The 21,910-nt window shown below is 37.5% G+C and overlaps 1 protein-coding gene and 1 long non-coding RNA gene across 2 annotated transcripts; one reads left to right on the forward strand and one right to left on the reverse strand.

The window, feature by feature from the left end:
* The first annotated feature begins 6,778 nt into the window (after positions 1–6,778).
* Positions 6,779–7,534, forward strand: LOC112754916 (uncharacterized). The gene is made up of 3 exons (XR_003178845.3): positions 6,779–6,968; positions 7,067–7,120; positions 7,199–7,534. It is a non-coding gene; the product is annotated as an uncharacterized lncRNA (long non-coding RNA).
* A 1,870-nt stretch (positions 7,535–9,404) lies between these two features.
* On the reverse strand, positions 9,405–15,723 carry LOC112754915 (apyrase 2). Its single transcript, XM_025802739.3, has 9 exons — positions 14,775–15,723; positions 14,546–14,674; positions 14,396–14,452; positions 14,218–14,310; positions 10,946–11,151; positions 10,675–10,766; positions 10,271–10,488; positions 9,984–10,173; positions 9,405–9,877 (listed from the first exon to the last, which is right to left on the reverse strand). Exons 1-9 carry the CDS (start codon positions 15,084–15,086, stop codon positions 9,765–9,767), a joined length of 1,410 nt encoding a protein of 469 aa, XP_025658524.1. The 5' UTR covers positions 15,087–15,723; the 3' UTR covers positions 9,405–9,764.
* Positions 15,724–21,910: the final 6,187 nt, after the last annotated feature.

Genomic DNA, 21,910 nt, shown 5'->3' on the forward strand with positions numbered 1-21,910 from the left:
AGTTTGGACCAAGTCCTCATGGACATATGTGTGGAAGGAGCTCAATGGAAGATTGACTCAAAAGGCAAACCGGTTCAACTTAGAAGACTGGACCTTAAGCCTGTGGCTAGAGGATGGTTGGAGTTCATCCAACGCTCCATCATCCCCACTAGCAACCGATCTGAAGTTACTGTGGATCGGGCCATCATGATCCATAGCATCATGATTGGAGAGGAAGTAGAAGTTCATCAAGTCATCTCCCTTGAACTCTACAAAATAGCCGAAAAGTCCTCTCACTTGGCAAGGCTAGCTTTTCCTCATCTTATTTGCCATCTATGTTACTCAGCTGGAGCTTTCATAGAAGGAGACATTCCCATTGAGGAAGAGAAGCCCATCACTAAGAAAAGGATGGAGCAAACAAGAGAGCCCACTCATGGAGCTCAAGAAACGCATGAGGAAGCTCACCATCAAGGAATCCCTGAGATACCTCAAGGGATGCACTTTCCTCCACAGAATTTTTGGGAGCAAATCAACACCTCCCTAGGAGAATTAAGATCCAACATGGGACAATTAAGGGTGAAACATCAAGAGCACTCCATCATCCTTCATGAAATTAGAGAAGATCAAAAAGCTATGAGGGAGGAGCAACAAAGACAAGGAAGAGACATAGAAGAGCTGAAGGACATCATTGGTTCCTCAAGAAGGAAACGCCACCATCACTAAGGTGGACTCATTCCTTGTTCTTAAATTTTCTATTTTTCGTTTTCTTTATGTTAAGTGTTTATCCATGTTTGTGTCTTATTACATGATCATTAGTATTTAGTAACTATGTCTTAAAGTTATGAATGTCCTATGAATCCATCACCTCTCTTAAATGAAAAATGTTTTAATTCAAAAGAACAAGAAGTACATGAGTTTCGAATTTATCCTTGAACTTAGTTTAATTATATTGATGTGGTGACAATGCTTCTTGTTTTCTGAATGAATGATTGAACAGTGCATATGTCTTTTGAAGTTGTTGTTTAAGAATGTTAAATATGTTGGCTCTTGAAAGAATGATGACAAGGAGACATGTTATTTGATAATCTGAAAAATCATAAAAATGATTCTTGAAGCAAGAAAAAGCAGCAAAGAACAAAGCTTGCAGAAAAAAAAAAGAAAAAAATAGCGAAAAAAAAAGAGAGTAAAAGCAAGCAGAAAAAGCCAAAAGCTCTTAAAACCAAAAGGCAAGAGCAAAAAGCCAATAGCCCTTAAAACCAAAAGGCAAGGGTAAATAAAAAAGGTCCCAAGGCTTTGAGCATCAGTGGATAAGAGGGCCTAAAGGAATAAAATCCTGGCCTAAGCAGCTAAACCAAGCTGTCCCTAACCATGTGCTTGTGGCGTGAAGGTGTCAAGTGAAAACTTGAGACTGAGCAGTTAAAGTCAAGGTCCAAAGCAAAAACAGAGTGTGCTTAAGAACCCTGGACACCTCTAATTGGGGACTTTAGCAAAGCTGAGTCACAATCTGAAAAGGTTCACCCAATTATGTGTCTATGGTATTTATGTATCCGGTGGTAATACTGGAAAACAAAGTGCTTAGGGCCACGGCCAAGACTCATAAAGTAGCTGTGTTCAAGAATCATCATACTGAACTAGGAGAATCAATAACACTATCTGAACTCTGAGTTCCTATAGATGCCAATCATTCTGAACCTCAATGGATAAAGTGAGATGCCAAAACTATTCAAGAGGCAAAAAGCTACAAGTCTCGCTCATCTTATTGGAGCTATGTTTCATTGATAGTTTGGAATTTATAGTATATTCTCTTCTTTTGATCCTTTTTTATTTTCAGTTACTTGGGGACAAGCAACAATTTAAGTTTGGTGTTGTGATGAGCGGATAATTTATACGCTTTTTGGCATTATTTTTAGCATGTTTTTAGTAGATTCTAGTTACTTTTAGGGATGTTTTCATTAGTTTTTATGTTAAATTCACATTTCTGGACTTTAGTATGAGTTTGTGTATTTTTCTGTGATTTCAGGTATTTTCTGGCTGAAATTGAGGGACTTGAGCAAAAATCAGATTCAGAGGTTGAAGAAGGACTGCTGATGCTGTTGGATTCTAACCTCCCTGCACTCAAAGTGGATTTTCTGGAGCTACAAAACTCAAAATGGCGCGCTTTCAATTGCGTTTGAAATTAGACATCCAGGGATTTCCAGCAATATAAAATAGTCCATACTTTGGCCGAGTTTAGACGACGCAAAAGGGCGTTGAACGCCAATTCTACGCTGCAGTCTGGAGTTAAACGCCAAAAATACGTCACGAACCAGAGTTGAACGCCAGAAATACGTTACAACCTGGCGTTCAACTCCAAAAGAAGCCTCTGCACGTGGAAAGCTAAAGCTCAGCCCAAGCACACACCAAGTGGGCCCCAAAAGTGGATTTATGCATCAATTACTTATTTCTATAAACCCTAGTAACTAGTTTAGTATAAATAGAACTTTTTACTATTGTATTTTGATCATCTTATGATTTTTAGTTCATCTTTAGATCATATTGATCACGTTTGGGGGCTGGCCATTCGGCCAAGCCTGAACCTTTCACTTATGTATTTTTCAACGGTAGAGTTTCTACACTCCATAGATTAAGGTGTGGAGCTCTGCTGTTCCTCATGAATTAATGCAAAGTACTACTGTTTTTTATTCAATTAAACTTATTCCGCTTCTAAGATATTCATTCGTACTCCAACATGAATGTGATGAATGTGACAATCATCATCATTCCCCCACGAACGCGTGCCTGACAACCACTTCCGTTCCACCTTAGATTGGATGATTATCTCTTGGATCTCTTAATCAGAATCTTCGTGGTATAAGCTAGATTGATGGCGGCATTCATGAGAGTCCGGAAAGTCTAAACCTTATCTGTGGTATTCCGAGTAGGATTCAGGGATTGAATGACTGTGACGAACTTCAAACTTGTGAGTGCTGTGCGTAGTGACAGACGCAAAAGGAGGGTGAATCCTATTCTAGTATGATCGAGAACCTCGGATGATTAGCCGTGCTGTGACAGAGCATTTGGACCTTTTTTACAAGAGGATGGGAAGTAGCCATTGACAACGGTGATGCCCTTACATAAAGCTTGCCATGGAAAGGAGTAGGACTGATTGGATAAAGACAGCAGGAAAGCAGAAGTTCAGAAGAACGAAAGCATCTCTATACGCTTATCTGAATTCTCACCAATGAATTATATAAGTATTTCTATCTTTATTTTCTATTTATTTATTATTTATTTTTGAAAACTCCATAACTATTTGATATCCGCCTGACTGAGATTTACAAGGTGACCATAGCTTGCTTCATACCAACAATCTCCATGGGATCGACCCTTACTCACGTAAGGTTTTATTACTTGGACGATCCAGTGCACTTGCTGGTTAGTTATATCGAAGTTGTGACAATTTATGAATTAAGATTAGAGCACAAAGTTTTTGGAGCCATTACCAGGGATTGTTCGAGTAAGAATTTCGCCCAGGGATCACAATTTCATGCACCACCCCTGAACTTTACTTATTACCCAAAATACCCGAAAACTTATACAAATTATACCTCGATATTTATATACAAACACAATATTACCCTTCAAAAATAAAATGTAATTACTAATCTTTCTTTTATACCAAAACCGAAACTCTTAACCCTTTCCTTTCAAAATATTACTTGTATTTTAATCTGTTTTTGAGTTTTTCATTTACTGATTTTTCAGAACTTTTAGTTTAATCTCTCAGCCATCAAATCTAATCAATTTTAATCAATAATCCTTATTCACAACAGCCCCAAAATTATGAAAATAACCCCAACTGGGCTGTTCTTCATGGCCGAACCATAATTCACAAGCAACAACAATAATTCAACAAAATTTCAACATAAAACTCAACCAAACTCAAAACAATAATCAATCAATCCAACATTTACTTATAAATTTTATATTTAATTATTATAAAATTATCAAATCCTACCTCCATATGAAATCAAAACAACGGAAGCTCTGGATAAGCTTTCTGACTAAGCGGCTGAAGAAAAAAATGTCAGAAATCGTCTGTGCCTCCTAGAATTCTAATTGGCCGAACTCAAGAAGAAAAAGAGTTACATCACCGTCAATTTCTACCGGACAAAAGTAAAGCCAATATGTAAAAAAGAAGGATACAAACACTTTTATCGAATTAGATTTTTTATTGGAGTTATAGATCACAAAAAATCAAAGCCAAAAAATTTATGTTTCCATGAAGTTCACGCTCTCTCTCTCACTCGGTTCCTCTCTTTCTTTCTCTTATTTTCTTATGCGGTGATGAAAGAAACTGAATGAGGCAAAGATTTATTTTATTAAAGCTATGTCATGTTAATATGTATATATATATATATATAGATTATACACAAGCCATGTTGCTTTCTTTGTTTTTGTTTCCCATAATGGCTTCGGCCAACTTCTTCCTTCCTTTCTTGGTTGTGGTATTTATTATTAATTTTTTGAAATATCTAATTATAATAAAAATTATTTAAAAAATTTAATAGATTTTAAATTTAAAGTATTTAATTACTTATAATAAAATAATTTCTAAAATAAAGAATTTCAATTTATGAAATGAATTATAACTTATTTATATTTATATTTTTTAAATTATAGGTCGTTACATTCTACACACCTTACAAAAATTTTTGTCCTCGAAAATTCATACAAGAGGAAAAAGATTTATACTAACTTCCCTTTCAAACATGTCAATGAAAAATAGAAAGATTTGACATGTTCAGTTTTCAAACATGAAAAAAATAATATCGTGTGAAAATGATTGAAAAAGTGTAGTGTGGTACAGAAATTGTATGATAGGTTTAATGCAAATTAAACTTAGAATTCGAGGACTTGTAATTTTAACAAATAAACTCAAGTTTGAACAAAGAAATTCAAAATTCAGAAAGAAAAAGGTTGAACATCACAGATAATAGTTACAAGAAGTCGAAAAGATGAGTATAATCGAAATTAAACAGAAGTGCACAAAAACACAAAATCCATTAGAAAGAGAGTTAAATTGTACCCTAAGGAGAAATCTGAAAAAAGAAACTTGGATAGGAACAATAAAAGAAAAGGTAGTAGAATAAGTCGAAACAAATCCAAGTTGAATTACCAGATTCACAAATATAGATAACCAAAGTCAATGACATTATTTTGGAAGAATTAAAGATTGATTATTGCCCCAAATCTAGCTCAAGATCAAATGGTACAAGATGCTTGATGAAGAATATAAGCAATGCCAAAGATAAAAGTTCAGAAAGGATCTATCTGCAAGCGATCTATTTCCTTTAGGCCATTTCGACGAAGAGAACAGTCTGTTTTTCGTGACAACTGTATCCCGCAGAACTATCGTATTTGCTTGTCACATCCAGAAATTGCTCATGGGCATAAACAAGCTCAAGCTTAATCAAAGGAATACAAAACAAAAGAAGATATTGAGAATTATGTGTTGCGTCGAAACAAATTCAAAATCAGATCGAAGGGTAAGGATTTATGAAGAAGTATACAAATAATGATAAAGATGGATAATCAAATCTAGTTTTAAAAAGAATTGAAACAAGGGATGGAAGAGATGAAAAATAAATGAACAAACAGTGAAAGAAAAGATGACACCAAGTCACATAGCACGAATAAAGAATATACTTCTAATGTTCCCAAACCTTGTGATTCGCATAACCTATTGTTTCTATTTCGTCTATGATAATTCATTAGTGTTTCCATATACATGAATCATTAGTATTAAATTGGCCAGACCTAATACCATAAGAGATGCAACGGTCGACTAACAGCATTAATTAACAGATAATCATTCATCTGAAACCCAAATTCTTGTCACTAGGATAAGTCCTATTGCATGATAGATACTCTAAGTACGCAGTGAAGTATACAAGACTCTAACAAGAACGAACTTCTCTGATACCATAATGTAACACCATAACTTTTAGCACCTCATGATCGTACTAAAAGTTCAGGCGCTACTTACCTCTATTCCATTAATTATATACTATGTTTATTTAGTATTGAGCCTTCGCGAATACGTACCGAAACTTTAATTAAGAAAATAGAAAGTTTTTACTTTTAATCACTTTATCACACACACACACACACACACATTCCCAAATACAAGTCCTATCCCCTCTATAAACTAAAAATAGTAAACGACGAGAGAAAAATAAGATCTAACAACTCAATAAACATAATCTTCTATGCGCTTTTAGCTTCGCACTAAACCTTCACACATGTAGCTGAAAGGGGTAAAAATAGGGAGTAAGAATTGGGAAGTTCTTAGTAGGATCGGGGTTAGAAGTTAAGTTTATTTTATATATACTTGGTCAGCAATAACATCTGTAAGAATTGAAAATAATTAACTGATTAATTAACATAAAATAATAATAAATTAGTTGCCTGAAATAGGATCTAAAAATTTAGAATATTAATTAGAAAATTTGAATATGATATTTGGACTCAGTAGATTTTTTTGAGTTGGAAAATATAATTTTATGTGAAAATTTGTGTAAAAATGCGTATCGGTAAATTAGCCGGCAGTACCAGCTTAAATCTATCTGGTACTGTGTGAGAGTAGTAAAAATAGTAAAAAAATTTAGAAAATTAGTTAAAGTTAAAAATCGGGCGCTAATTTTAAAGGTTTGGCTCAAAGTTAGGCCAAACAGGCCAAAAACACTAACGGGTTGGACTGGTCCCAAGTTGGACCCAAGGCCAACATATATAACCACTTAAATGAACCTCATTCAACCCATTCATCACTTAAACAACACAAACACAGCTGAAAGGAATGAGGAGAGAGGTGAGAGCTTTTCCACCATTATTACTATTCACGCCTCTCTTCTGGAGGCCATAATTCGAGCTACGGTGCTCCGATTGATGAGCTGTTTGCGGCTACGCGAAACTCTCTCTGAGCCCGTTAGTTTCATCTAACCAAAATGGTAAGAATCTCGAGAATTCTTGCCCATTTTTCTGCCCTAAGAAATTCAAAAATTAAAGTTTTGGTTTTGAATAGATTTTGTGTTTTCAATTGATTAAGTGGTATCTAAGATTGGGCTATTGGTGGTTTGCGCCTCAAACACCATCAAAAAAGGTAAGAAAACTCTTTGCCTTTGTGAAATTGTAATTTTGGAAACTCTAGGTTGACTTGTGGTAATTGGTATAATTTTAGTTGAGTTCTTACAATTGTTGGAGTTGATTTGGAGCTTTGAATGTGAGATTGGTGATTTGTTGGTGATTGAAAGCTTGTTTGGACTCAAATTTGGGTATTGTGCATATTGAGAATCGACCAAGGTATGGTTTCAATTTTCTCTATGTAATATGTAATATTTCTGAAAACTTAGACTAGTGGACCTTACGATAGGATTGAATTTGGTTGTTGACAGTTGTTAAATTGATAATGTGTGATGATGTTAATGCTTGTGATAGTTTTGATGACTTGTGATGGAATTGTTGATGTTGAGGTTGAATTATTGTAGTTATGAGAATTTTGATGTGGTATGATAAATGATGCATATGAGTGGTGAGATTGTGTTCATGTTGTTAATATTGGAATATTGATGTACGAATTGTGGAATTGTTGAGTTTATGAAGGAGGAATTGATTGATATAGGTGTTGAATTGGTTGAATTGTGATGGAAAAGTGCATTTATAGTGTTTTATGGTGAAATTGAATAAGCTTTGACTTGGGATAAGTTCAAGATGAAATTTTATGGGAAGTATTTCTTGCAAGCAATTCGTACCGCGAAGGAACTGGAGCTAATGCAGCTGAAGTAGGAGGGTATGTCTGTTGCTGAGTATACCTGAGAATTTAATAACTTGTGCCGCTTCTCAAGAACTTGTCAGAAAAATTCAGCCAATTATGAAGAATGGGCCTGTACCCAGTATAAAAGGGGACTCAAGAAAGAGATATTCAACTATGTGAACCCTCAAAATATAGAAAGTTTAGCCGAGTTGGTTAGCAAGAGTCAGCTTGCAAAAGATTGTTCCATGGACACATCAATCCTCAAGAGAAGGCCTTCAACAACAGCATTTACTCTATCTTCTACTTTCGAAGTCAGAAGCCCTAAAGAGATTGATTTCATTACTATTGAGATTGAGAGTTGAAGTCTTTCTATTGAGCAGAAAATTCAAGCAAATATTGATATTTAGAGTTACACGTCCTTAAGCTGCAAGCAGCAAATAATATTAGAATACAGGCAGTACTACTTAGACAGCTAAGCGAGAGTTAACTCAGTCTAGTTACAAAAACCGTAAACAAAGTCATTTAATTAGGAAAGCACTACGATCTTTAATTTCCCTTCTCAAGAGTGGCATTTCCGTGCTCCTATCCATAATTCTCACCTAGTGTCCGTAAAAACCTTCTCCCAAGATATCATATTTTGATTACAACTTGATATCGCTTATACATTAGATATATTTAGCCAACATCAACTTTGAATTACAAAACTAAACACATGATTGATTTGTCTCTAATAGAAGATTATTATATTGAAATAATAAATATATCCAAAATTCAATTTATTATGTGTCAAATAATTCTTTGTTATTATATATATTATTCAATTAAAGAATTAATATAATTATTAAATTTAAAATTTTATTATTATGATAAAAATTATAATATTAAAAAATAAATCATTTATAATTTAATATAAATTATTCTCTAACATTATTGAAACAGATATTGATAATCCAGGATATATCATGACTAACTCCCAACTTCCCTCGTCTTCTCCAAAAGCTCAAATACTTCTGGCATCAAAGACTTCTTTAGTTTCATCCATTTTGCAGGCTTTGTAGAAAAGCTTCAAGAGGGAGTTGTAAGTAACAGGCTAACGAAATTTGGAGTAACATTGTTAGCTTCCATTGTTCTAATGAGACTGACAGCTTCTTTCACGTGCCTAATTAACCCCTCAAGTAATATCATATATCTAGGAGGCTTCTTACAAAATAAGTGGTTGATTCCGAGAGATATTAGCATATTATTTTGTATATGGAAGATTCATTACAATCCTACTCAAAACTTGCATCCCAGCAGATATAGTTTAAGCAATCAATGAATTCACTTCCAACGGGACTCATCATGGCTCGTGATATGAAGTAAGGCACCATTTTGATATCTGGTAGACACCCACCACAGGTACTATAGAAACGAATGAAAAAAATTGACATTCACCAATCAAAAGTGGATAAAATGCTATGTTGCTCAGCCAGAAGTATCGAGAAAATTTTAAACATCACACCAAATTAACGAGTCTGTGCCATTGTGGTTTGTATCAATTGGCGAATTAATTGTATGAGTAAAACAACGATGAGTTATCTGATACTCCACTGGCTGGCATGCTTAACGTTTGCTAAAGCTCAACAACCAAACGAGAGAAAAGAAAGGATTGACTATTACCACGGATACAATCATTTATAGAACAAAAATGAAATGGTATAAGTATCACCATTTAATTCATCTCTTAAAACAACATATATCTAGATGCACTAATGAATCGAATGAATCTTCCAAGGCCATAAATCAGGTGGTATAATCTGAATTAATTACATGTGAAAAATTAATGAAGCTAACCTTCTCCCATTATTCCCAAAATGTCGACACAATTCATATTCATATCCAATGTCAATTCAGCCTGAAAGCAATTTCTGATCATAAATTGATGGCAGTATTTTGGCTCAACAACGTTCATATAAAACTCGTGCCCCAACAATTTAGACGATATTTGTATCAGTTACGTAGATGATACAGCTTCTATGGCGCTGCCTAGGGGCCATGCTGCCTCAACAAGGGCATCATTATATTTTACTTTCTTCACCAATGTAATCTCTTGCCATGGATAGATACCTGCCAACAAATGGAAGAAATCAGTGCAGGAAGACAACACTGTTACTCAGACTTCGCACGAATACCATCTCATGCACAACTATACAAGCATCTGAATAAAACCTACCAAATCCATCAACAAGCAATGTATATTGGTATACAAGATCCATGCAAATGTATGGAAGGTTTCCATCCTCAGTATGTGGATAACTGGATTTGGCATCCTCAAGTTTTGTTTGACAAGCTTTCTTAGCTGCATCCTCAAACTCTGCTGGGCGAACTATTGCAACGGGTGAGTTTGAGTCAGCAATACCAGCCTGTGAATGAATAGCATGATTAGAATGGCCATACAGGAGGCATTAGAAATGACGACTATCAGCAATTGTTCCAAGGTTGGATAAAATGATAAAATACCTCAGCAGCGCGATCAAAGAAAAACGAGGCAACAAAAAGGTTCTTTTGTCCATCCCCACCTCCACCATTCCATATCCCACCAAAAGTGCACTTCATATGAGTACATGTCGACTCGTTAACTTTGAGAGCCTTAAGAGCTATGCCTTTGCATTCATTTAAGCTTGCACCAGAAGGGGAAGATGAGGCCCTAATAGACTTTCCCCCATAATTATATGATCCTAAGAAGAATTGAAACATTTACTTGTTATCAAAATTATAAGGTGCAAAGGGAAAATATATACATATGACAATAATATGAACAAAAACTGACTTCAAGAGCTTCTTGTCCCTATTCGGTTAAAACTAAAAGAAAAAGGGGCATCAAAACAAACAATAAGCATACAAAAATTAGAAGCTATATTTACCATCAAAGCCAGCTAAGATGCAAGGGTTTTCTGCATCATCAGACATCTTTAAAATCTCTGCACGGGCTGCTAGTAAACCATAGTGCAAATAACTGAAACAACATTATAAAATATATTAGCCTTGGAGCATGGTACTCATGGAAAACTTATATATCTGAATATATATCATGATAAAGACCAAAAGGTGGAAGTATTCAGGTCCAAAAGTTAATGCTCCTAGAAGCTGTAGAAGATAACATCTCAAAATAGCATATCAAGAGTAAGTAGAAACCTGTGAACATAGAGGTAGTATTTCCTTCCCCTCAAGAACATCTCCTTAACATATGGGTCCTCTCCTTCCAATACTTTAGGAGCCATGGCAGCATCCGTCTCTGAAATGGCATATGCCATTTGCACAGATCCACCCCCAAGATCAACTACACCAACAGTCTTTGAATAATCTTTTCCTACATTTCCCAATAAATAGTTGATAGTCACCTAAAATAAAAACAGGACCAGGTCAGATCAACAAATTACTGAATCTTCTCTTAGAAGGGATAGAATATACAATATCCTAATTCCCTCAAAGCTGCAACTCAAAATTTTGTACCCAACAACCGAATTATTGTAGTAATTTGGTCTTTCTGTTATTTTAAACAAATCTATTTTCTAAATTTTGGAGATCTAAAATAAATAATAATTTCCTGATGCCACACACACACACTGCTAGGGGTTTGGGTATTATGGGATGGCCGAAGTCCTACATCAGGTAGTATGGGATGCTTGATGTTGTATTTAAAAAGAGTGGTTCTTTCCCTTTAATAGCTAGCTTTTAAGGTGTAGCTTCCCACTTTCCTAGGTACTTTAGAATGGCATCGGAGCCTTGGTTGTGAGCGTCATAGAAAGGGCTACCCATAGGCTGGATAGCTAGTAGCAAGGTGGCTATCACTTGGTCAGCGTAGATAGAGTGAAGCCACTGTAGAACTCGGCTTTCCAAGGGCGGTGTATTGTTAGGGACTTGGGTATTATAGAGTGCGTATTGTTAGGGACTTGGGTATTATAGAGTGCCTAAAGTCCTACATCGGTTGGTATGAGACGCTTGATGTTGTATTTAAGGAGAGTAGTCTTCCCCTTAATAGCTAGTTTTTAAGTTGTGTTGCCTACTTTCTTTAGGTACTTAACAATGTAAGAACCTGGCCTCTAGAGTAAGTAGAAGAATGAAGCAGTAATAAAAGGGCAAGGAAAGATGGAGTTCATCAATGAGATATCACCCAATTTCCTAGTATTTGTTTATATTATTTAGTAAAAAGGTGTAAGAAAGTATCACGTATTCGAGAGATCTGATTCTCTCCTAGCTTCTGATCCCATTGTTTCTTTCTTTTTTTAACCCCTTCCCACTACTTCCCCATAGTCCTTTATAGTTCTCACCCCTCTCTCTCATAACAGAATGCTCACCCTCCTCACTTCCCATTCCCAACTAGGCAAGTTAGTTACCCAACCCACACAATTACAATTAGGTCCTTAATTTCTGATTGGCTCAGTACATAACACACACATTTACACATAAACATATAACCATACATGGTTGGCAGGATCAAAAGTTATCAAAAGGTTAGATGATCACTTAAAATGCTCACATGACTTTTTGTTCTGGTCTAGATCATTAATGCAAGAGGATCATATTAAATCATATCAGTCTTATATAAGACAACTCTCATTTAAACCAGCCCTCTCAATTGGATTTTACAATTGAGTTCCAATTGAGAGGATCCATTCCCTTCTCTTTCTCTTACTTTCTTTAATAATAAAAAAAAAACGAAAATCACACCCTGCAAAAATAGTAAGGGATCTTAAACGTTGGCTGATTGCTATAGTAATAATTAGGAAAATTGAATTAATATGAACACTATATTAATTCAGATTGAATAGTTTTTAATAACTAAAATATTAAATTACATTAAAGAAAATATATGAAAATTGATGCTGCAAATCAACAGATAATAGTTAAATTACAAAATCAATTTTACCTGGAAAAATCTTATTATACATACATCAGTCGTTAGTAAAATATTAATAGGCTTTAAAACATTTTGGATCAATAAGAAAATGGTTAACAAAGCGTTCACTAATTCAAGAGAATATGGAGCAGGTAAAACTCAAGTTAAAGCTACAGAGGAAAATCATAGAGTCGCAGAAAGGTGATGCAATTACAATCCAAAGTACAAAGTGCATGCATTAAGATTACTCACAAGCTAGACATTTTCAACAAGGACTGCATGTCAAAATAAAGAAGAATTCCATCATACAAATAGGATGGATAAAATTATGAAAAGTTCCTATACGGAACAGGAGATCAAAATGAATTAGGAAGAATGAAACTCTCTAGAGCAAGCATAGAAGCAGGTTATTCTACTTCTGCATGTTAAGAGAATATTTGCAAGCGGATATTCCATGGAAGAGCTAGTAATATATGTAAACCAGCAAACTTTTTAACCCATTCTTCAACTACAAAAAATATTTTCTCATTATGCAGAATGGCATTAATAGATAATAATTCAAGCTTCACTAAATTACCCAAAAATCGTAGAGCGAGTAACACTCCACACCCGTATTTTCATTTTCCCCGAGGCAATGAGTAATAGATGCAATCACAATCCATTGGAATTTGGATGCAAAATTGGAGCTGTCAAAACAGGTCTGGCTCAACTTTTATGCACTACACAAACTCAAACAAATCATGTTGTAAAAGTTGCCGTAACAGTTTTTGAAACCCAGCAAAGATGCGATTGTAGACAATAGCTTTTGGCCTAGTATACATTAAAAACACACTAGTGATCCGCATGTTTGTTTAATGTTTCAATTTCGGCCTGCAGGTTTTTCAAAAGATGCAATGTAGTTGGTTTAAGTTGTAAACATGCTCCCCATCATGATAGTAGATACCGGGGGCATGTTTGTTAAAAGGTTGCTTCAACTAGGATAGGACTACCAAGCTAGCCACTGCCAGTGGCGGAGAACCCCCCAAATCTCAAATTTTCTTTACAAATGATACATTAATTTTAATTTAATTCCCTGTAAAATATTTATTATAGAAAAAATGCACTAACTCGAACTGTAATAGTATCGATTGTACATCTGACTGCTATTTCATTATAGACTGAATCAGCAATTAAAGTGGACTGCCAATGAACTGAAGTATAGTAATTCTAAAACATTTCATTCTTTTTGGAGAATTCACATCCTATAGGCTTGCTTGTTTTATGGTTGGAAATGGACAAAGTTTGACCAGGAGGCATTTGGATCTAGTTTGCCCAACCACTAGCAACTAAACCCTGTTGTATAGAATTCGAATCCCACAACCACCACAACAATCACCATCAGGTAAATCAAGGGATAATTTTAGTAATATGCTCTATGACCTACATAAGTAATAGAAAGCCGATGCTCCTCTAGTCCCCAACCTGGTCTCAGATTTATCAATCCGTTCTATGTCAATGAAAAGCTTGACAATCCTCCTCTATTCAGGATACATAATGGTACAAACAAGATTAAGTTTACAAGTCATACCCATTGAAAAGCACCTTCTTGATTTCCATCCAACACTGTAACCGCATCGGCCTCAGATTTCAAGCTGCTTCTTTGTTTAAGCAAGTCCCTCACCTTAAATCAATGAAATTCAGATCAATGAGAAGGTTCGGTTAACTGCTTAAATAATTCAACATGAGAGGGACACAGCAATAATCACCGCTTGCAAGATCCTATCAGATGCATCTCCTTCCAAAGCCCTCAAACCAGCAGTTGCCTGCATTATCAAACAAATCCAAATTCAAGCCTCCTTCAGAAAACTCATGCAAAACTAACACACAAAAGATAGCAGTAAAAGGAAGACACTCACCCCAACTCGCACTGGTGTTTTGGATCGCAATTCCCTTGGAACTACACTCTCCGCCTTATCCAAAAGCGAGACCAGAGATTCCGCTGCTTGCTGCGGATTCTGAGCGTACGCGCTCAAACCGGGTTTAATCTGCAAAAATACACAAAATCAAACACTATTAAGTTAAAAGATAAAAAAAGAAAACTGCAAGATCTAAAAGCCGCAAACAGATCAGCAATTTAATTTTGACCTGAATGAAGAGCTCGAGATCTTTTCCAATGTGGACGAGATCCATGTTTTGATCGAAGTGAAAGACGTGGACGCGGCTGCCGGAGCTGCCGGCGTCAAAGATAACGGCATAGGATCCGCCGGGATTCTTCTCCGGCGAAATCTTCCTGTTGACGAGGGTGAACTCTGCGACGGACTCATTGGACGAAGAAGAAGGCATCATGTAGAGAACGAAGGTGATGAGGATAAGCGGGATCGACACCACGAGCAGCGTTGCTCGGAACCGGTAGATCTTGTCGGCGAGGGACTCCTGGCGGCCAGGGCGCTTCAGCATTTTTCCGGAGTGCTCGAATTCCGACGAGTTGTGGTCGGCGGCGTGTGACGGAGGTGAGTTCCCGCTGGACTGCCCGTCGAAGAGCTCGGCGGAGGACGGCGATCGATAACGGATCTGACCGTTGGCGGCGGCGACTGGCGGAGCCTTCAACTGCTTGGAATCTTGTAGCGGCTCCAGCTCTGTTCCTTGGGGTTTTCAACTGTTATTGCTATAATTTAATACGACAACGACGACAACAATGACGGAGATCGCGAAACGACGGCGGGGATTGTGAAAACGGCGTGTCACAGTGATCCGTCGTATTAAACGACGGAGACGGGGATTAAACGACACAAAATGCACGTTTCGCTTGGCACTGAAAATAAACGATTTCGATTTTGTGGTTTAAGTGCGCGCGTGTGTCTCTCTCTCTCTAACACTGTGTGTATTGTGAGAGAAATGTTTGTGTAATTGTGGCAGTGTCTGTGTATGTGTTGCGGGAAAAATGGTTAAATAGTGTATGTAACTGTAAGTTGAAAGGGAAGCCCACCGAGTCGGACTCGATGTCGGAGGAAGGGATAAAGCGAGTTGTTTGATATTCTGTTCCGCTCTGAATCTTTCCGCGTTTCTGTAGCGTCGTCTGTATTTATGTACGTATATAGAGGTAAAAGGTTACGTAGTTTTATACGATCTCGAGTGTAAACTGTAAAGTGCTTACGAAGAATGAACTTTTGAGATTTGACTTTACTAAGAAGAATAAATTATCATTTGTACCATAAAATATACAGACGCTGACAAATGCATTTGTATAAGAATAAAATGATAATTGTAATTATCGAAAAGATAATTTTTGTGTCAAAAATATCCTAACAGACCAATTATATAATCAACGTCTCGATACTTTTGGCACACAGAGACCATCTTCGATAGTTACAATTATCGTTTGATTCTTATATGAATACATTTGTCAGTATACATATCTTTTGAGTATAAATAATAATTTATTCTTATTAAAAAATACAGATTTGGATATCAATATTTATAAAATTTTCTTCTACTTTATAAATATAAACTTATGATAATTACTCCCTTGTTATTTTTAAAATTAGACAATAAACTATTATCTCTAATATATTTATACATATAATAAAGATATAAAAAGGTTAGTTTATGTTCATATCCCAACTCAATGCAACGGCCAAATCCAATTAAATCAAAAAGGCCCAATCCAAAGAGTTGACCTTCATTGTTCACCCGACCTCCCCAAAGAGGTCGAAATCGACATGAACTGGCAGATGACATTTATTCAAATAAGTAACTGCCTCCTTAAATCTCTCACCCACTTCTAGAAGAGAGATCTTAACAACCCTAAAATAAAGGAATGGTTATCCACCATCAGAAGTGGAACTACTTCAATGGTGATTATTAGTTCATCACCTATAAATACACTGACACACAGGTAAACCTAAGTTCCAATACTCTAAAAACATGCTTGCCCCCTTGCTGACTTAGGTATCAGAGTGTCTTTGCAGGTACCACCCCATTCTTTCAAATACACAACTCGGACGGCGGCTCCCAGACGTAAGGCAAGTCGGAGACCACCTTCCTCTAATGCTTGGGCCATCTATTCGAGTCGAATCATCCGGTTCTAGGTAAATCCCGGAACATTGGTGCCGTTGCTGGGGACCTGGAAGATCAACGCACAATGGCGAATAACCAATACGAGGACGAACACACTGCATCCGAATCAGAATAGGAATATCAAGATAGGGTCAATAACGACCAAGCATTAATAGTTCCTCCCCAAAGAACCGAGGGACCACATGGTGAGGGCCCCTCAATCGTTCAAGGTCAAATAAGAATCTCCTTTGTGGTTCATCAGTCAGAGAAGTAGGGACAACCTCATTCTACCGACTTCATGGGGCTGTTACATGGCCATCAAGGTCGCCTCGAACAGCTAGAACAAGAACTGGAACGACAGCGCGAAGCGGAGAGAAACCCAAGGAAAGAAGTCGAGAGACGAAATGAGTTTGAAGAAAAGCTCTTAAGGATAGAATCCAATCTCCGAATAAGGGTTCTCGTACCGATCGAGAGGATACCCCATTAGGGGGAGAAGATCCGTTCATTGAAGATATTATGAGGGCTAGGGCTCCCAGAAACTTTAAAAGCCCTGATATGGATCTGTATGACAGAACGACTGACTCGAAGCACCACCTCAACAATTTCAAAAGTCGGATGTACTTGGCCGACGCCTTGGATGCTACCCGCTGCAAAGCCTTCCCAACGACCTTGACAAAGGTAGCGATGAAGTGGTTCGATAGCCTCCCCCCCAGATCGGTCACCAGCTTTGACGACCTCTCACGCAAGTTCCTCACACGTTTTTCAATCCAGAAGGACAAAGTCAAGCATGCGCCCAGTCTACTCGGAGTAAAACAGGAAGTAGGCGAATCCCTGAGAGACTATATGGCAAGATTCAACAAGACGTGCTTGGAAATTCAAGACTTGCCTACTGAAGCTGTGATAATGGGTTTCGTTAATGGACTTCGAGAAGGACCCTTCTCCCAGTCCATTTCAAAGAGACACCCGACTTTCTTGAGTGACGTACAAGAGCGAGCTGAGAAGTACATCAATATGGAAGAAAATGCCAGGTTACGAGAACCCAGTTGGCGGCTAGGGCACCCCCACCAGTCAAAAGAAAAGGAAAGGGAGCCCAAGAAAAAGGAAGAAGTCGGGTCCGAGCGGCCCAGAAGATACCACTCCTACACTCCTCTATGAGTTTCTCTAGTCGACGTCTACAGGAAAATTTGTCATACTGAAAAGCTTCCTCCCCCACGACCTATTAAGAACAAAAAGGAGGGAAGCCATAATGAATACTGTGAATATCACAAATTGTATAGACACTCCACTAATAATTGCTACGACTTGAAAAATGTGATAGAAAAGCTGGCCAAGAAAGGTCGGCTAGATAGATATCTCATGGAAAGGTCGGACAATCATGGGAAAAGAAAAAGAGATGAAAGTCACGGACGAAGAAGTTTGATAAATTGGGATTGGACGAGAAGGAACTAAGGTAGCGTTTGGTAGAGAGACAAAGACTGAAAGATTGAGACTGAGAGACAGAGACTAAGAGACAGAGACTGAAATAAATTTCAGTATTCTATTTAGTACAAAGTGAGAGACAGAAATTGAAACAAAAATAAAACTCTAATTTAATTTGCACAAAGGATAGAATTGGAATTAATTAATTGAAATGAGGGTATTTTAGGTATAAAATATTATTAAAATTTCAGTCTCCGTTTCTAAAAATTTCAGTTCCCTGTGTCCCTACTTTTTGGAGGTACTGAAAACTGAAATTTTAGAGACAGAGACAGAAATTTTAGTACCAGTCTCTGAGCCAACAAACATGATACTGTGTCTCAGTCTCCTAGTCTCTATCTCAGTACCTCAAAACAAACGCTACCTAAGGGCTTACCCTAATACTCTCTTCGGACTAGGGGACACTCCCATTAAGCCACTAGGCTTCATTCCCCTGCACACAACTTTTGGAAAGGGCATGAAATCTAAGACTTTAAGAATCGACTTCATTGTCGTCGATGTAGCCTCTGCCTACATTGCCCTGATAGGCAGAACAACCCTAAATCGGCTTGGAGTAATGGTTTCTACCCCTCATCTTTTCATGAAGTTCCCAACACCAGAAGGGATTGCTACCATCAGAGGAGACCAGAAGCTGGTGAAAAAGTGTTACAATGAAAGCCTGAACCTAAGAGGTAAAGGCAAAGAAGTCAATACCATAGAGCTTGGAGGAATACGAGTTAAGGAAGAACTACGACCACAACCCGGAAGAAAGACCAAAGAAATACAGATCAGGCAAGAGATCGGGAAAAAGACCAACATAGGAGCTAATTTAGAAGAGGATCTGAAGTAGAAACTGGTACAACTCCTACAAGAAAATTCCGATCTCTTCGCCTAGAAAGCTACTGACATGCCTGGGATAGATCCCGAACTCATGTTACATAGGTTGGCTGTTCACCCGGGATCCTGACCTGTTCAACAAAGAAGACGAAAGCTAGGACCTGAACGGGCTCAAGTGGTCGAAGAGCAAGTACAAGCCCTGTTAGAGGCAGGCTTTATTAGAGAAGTCAAGTATCCGGCCTAGCTGGCAAACGTGGTGTTGGTTAAGAAACAAAATGGCAAATGGAGGATATCTGTTGACTACACCGACCTTAATAAGGCGTGTCCAAAAAACCCATATCCTCTACCCAATATTGATACCCTAGTAGATTCCAGCTCAGGATATCAATGCTTATCATTCATGGATGCCTACAGGGGATATAACCAAATCCTGATGTACAAGTTGGACCAAGAGAAGACATCATTGATCACGCCCATAGCGAATTATTGCTACATGGTCATGCCATTTGGATTTAAAAATGCAGGGGCCACATATCAAAGGCTAATGAATAAGGTGTTCGCACCTCACCTGGGAGAATTAATGGGGGTATATGTAGATGACATGTTGTTGAAGACCAAGGATGGCGCCAACCTCCTGAACGATCTCTTGCAAGTCTTCAACACCATAAGATTGCATGGGATGAGATTAAATCCTGATAAGTGCACCTTTGCAGTGGAGGCTGAAAAATTTCTAGGATTCATGCTAACACAAAGGGGGATTGAAGATAACCCCGATAAGTGTAGGTCGATCCTGGAGATGAAAATCTCAACCTGTTTAAAGGCAGTCCAGCAGTTGAACGGCTGACTTGCAGCTCTATTCAGGTTTTTGGCAGGATCAGCGTTAAGATCCCTACCATTTTTTTCTCTACTAAGAAAAAGATGTCAGTTCAAATGGACTTCTGAATGTGAAGAAGCTTTTCAAGAGTTCAAAAGGTATCTGAGCCAACCTCCCATTCTTACCCGGCCAAAAGCAGGGGAAGAACTCGTGTTATACTTAGCTGTCGCCGAGAAAGCTGTAGCGTCAGTACTAATACGGGAAGATGAGGTCGGTGATAAACCACTATTTTATGGTTTATCTTGTGCTCAATTGAGTGGTTTCATCAAGTCTTTGCACACTTATTCATACGAATTGCATGGTTTAACAATTCCTTCCTAGTTTTGTTTTATGGTTGAAAACTTGCTTCTTAAGCCTTTAATTTGGGTATTTTAATCCTTCTTTATACCATTCGATGTCGTGATCTGTGTGTTCAGTGTTTTCAGGCCTTATAGGGCAGGAATGGCTTAGAGAATGGAGAGGAAGCTTGCAAAAATGGAAGGAGCACAAGAAATAAAGGAGATAACTAGCGAGCATCGACGTGCACGCATAGATCACGCGTGCGCGTGATTTGAAGATCTACACAGCGACGCGCGCGCGTACCTGATGCCTGCGCGTGGATTGGAGTTTTGCACGACGACGCGTGCACATGCCTTACGCGCATGCGTGAAATGTGAAGATGACCAGCAACGCGTACGCGTGACATGCGCGATCTGCAGAAATTACAGAAAACGCTGGGGGCGATTTTGGGCCGAGTTTGGACCCAGTTTCCAGCCCAGAAATACAGACTAGAGCCAGGGAACATGCAGAGACTCAACAGACATTCTCATTAGCATAGTTTTTAGGTTTTTAGATTGGAATCTTAGAGAGAAATTACTCTTTCTCTAGGTTTTCTACACATTCATAATTTTTAGTTTTATGCTTTTGCTTGGGATATTGAGAAGAGTCATTACCTCCGTTGAAGTTATTATTCTAGTTTGTTTTCTTATTCCCTTACTCTTCCAGATCCTTAATCTTTGTTCAGAGTTACAATTGGATTGTTTTTAGAATTTATTAATGCAAAGGATTACTTTTACTTTTAATTAAATTTTAGTTATTGTCTATCATGTCTTCCTTTTATTCCCTTTTTAATTATGTGCAAGTAATTTTCATGTCAATGGAGTAGACTTCCAACTTGACTGGAGGGTTGATTAAATGGAGACCCTAGAGTTGAAATGCTCAAGTGATTAGTTAAATTGGAAGTTGTTGGCTAATTCTCTATTTACTAATGCTAGACCTTCCCAAGGGAGAGGACTAGGATTTGCGAATAAGAGTTAGCTCAATCACTTGACTTTCCTTTATTTAGTAAGGGTTAACTAAGTAAAAATAACAACCTCTTTATACTACACTTGAGAGAATTCTAACAAGGAAAGAACTTCCAATTAATCATTCTCTCAGTCAAGGCTTTTTATTTCGAATACATAAATATCTTTTAATTTTTACTGTGTTAATTTCCAATTATTTATTTCCTGTTATTCAACTCTCAAAAATTCTCAGAAAACTCGTGATTAATAAGATAGCACCCTTTTGTCAACTCGTTGGGAGACGACCTGGGATTCATACTCCCAGTATTTTTATTCTAATTTTGTGACAACCTTTCTAAATTGATAAGCGAATTTTGCTGGTTAAGAACTATACTTACAACGCTGTTCTATTATTATAAATTCTTAATCGGCCAATTTCCGCCCACATCAGTCGGACAGCGTCCCGTCTATTTTAAAGTATCAAAAACTTGAAAAGTTCACATATTCCTTAATATTCGCATCTAGAAGGCTTCAGCCTTATTTTCAATCTCACACTATAAGAGTTTGGACGAACCAACCCATGGAGCAAATCCTTCAAAAAATGGATGTTGCGGGCAGAATGGTTCAATGGGCTATAGAGTATCCGAGTTCGACTTGAGATACGAAACTCGGACAGCCATCAAAGCCCAATGCCTCACCGATTTCGTGGCCGAGTACGTAGGAGATCAAGAGGAGACCTCCACAACCTGGGAGTTGTATGTGGATGGCTCCTCCAATAAAGTCAGAAGTGGTGCAGG

This window comes from Arachis hypogaea, chromosome 16 (assembly GCF_003086295.3).
Source record: "Arachis hypogaea cultivar Tifrunner chromosome 16, arahy.Tifrunner.gnm2.J5K5, whole genome shotgun sequence".
Taxonomy (NCBI): Eukaryota; Viridiplantae; Streptophyta; class Magnoliopsida; order Fabales; family Fabaceae; genus Arachis; species Arachis hypogaea.

Bases quoted from the DNA above. Each gene is read 5' to 3' on its own strand.
- LOC112754915 (XM_025802739.3), bottom strand. From the start codon at position 15,086: ATGCTGAAGCGCCCTGGCCGCCAGGAGTCCCTCGCCGACAAGATCTAC. The intron at 14,311-14,395 runs GTGATTATTGCT...CATTGATTTAAG, and splicing joins CTGATAGGATCTTGCAAGCG to GTGAGGGACTTGCTTAAACA. The intron at 10,489-10,674 runs GTAAATATAGCT...AATTCTTCTTAG, and splicing joins CATCTTAGCTGGCTTTGATG to GATCATATAATTATGGGGGA.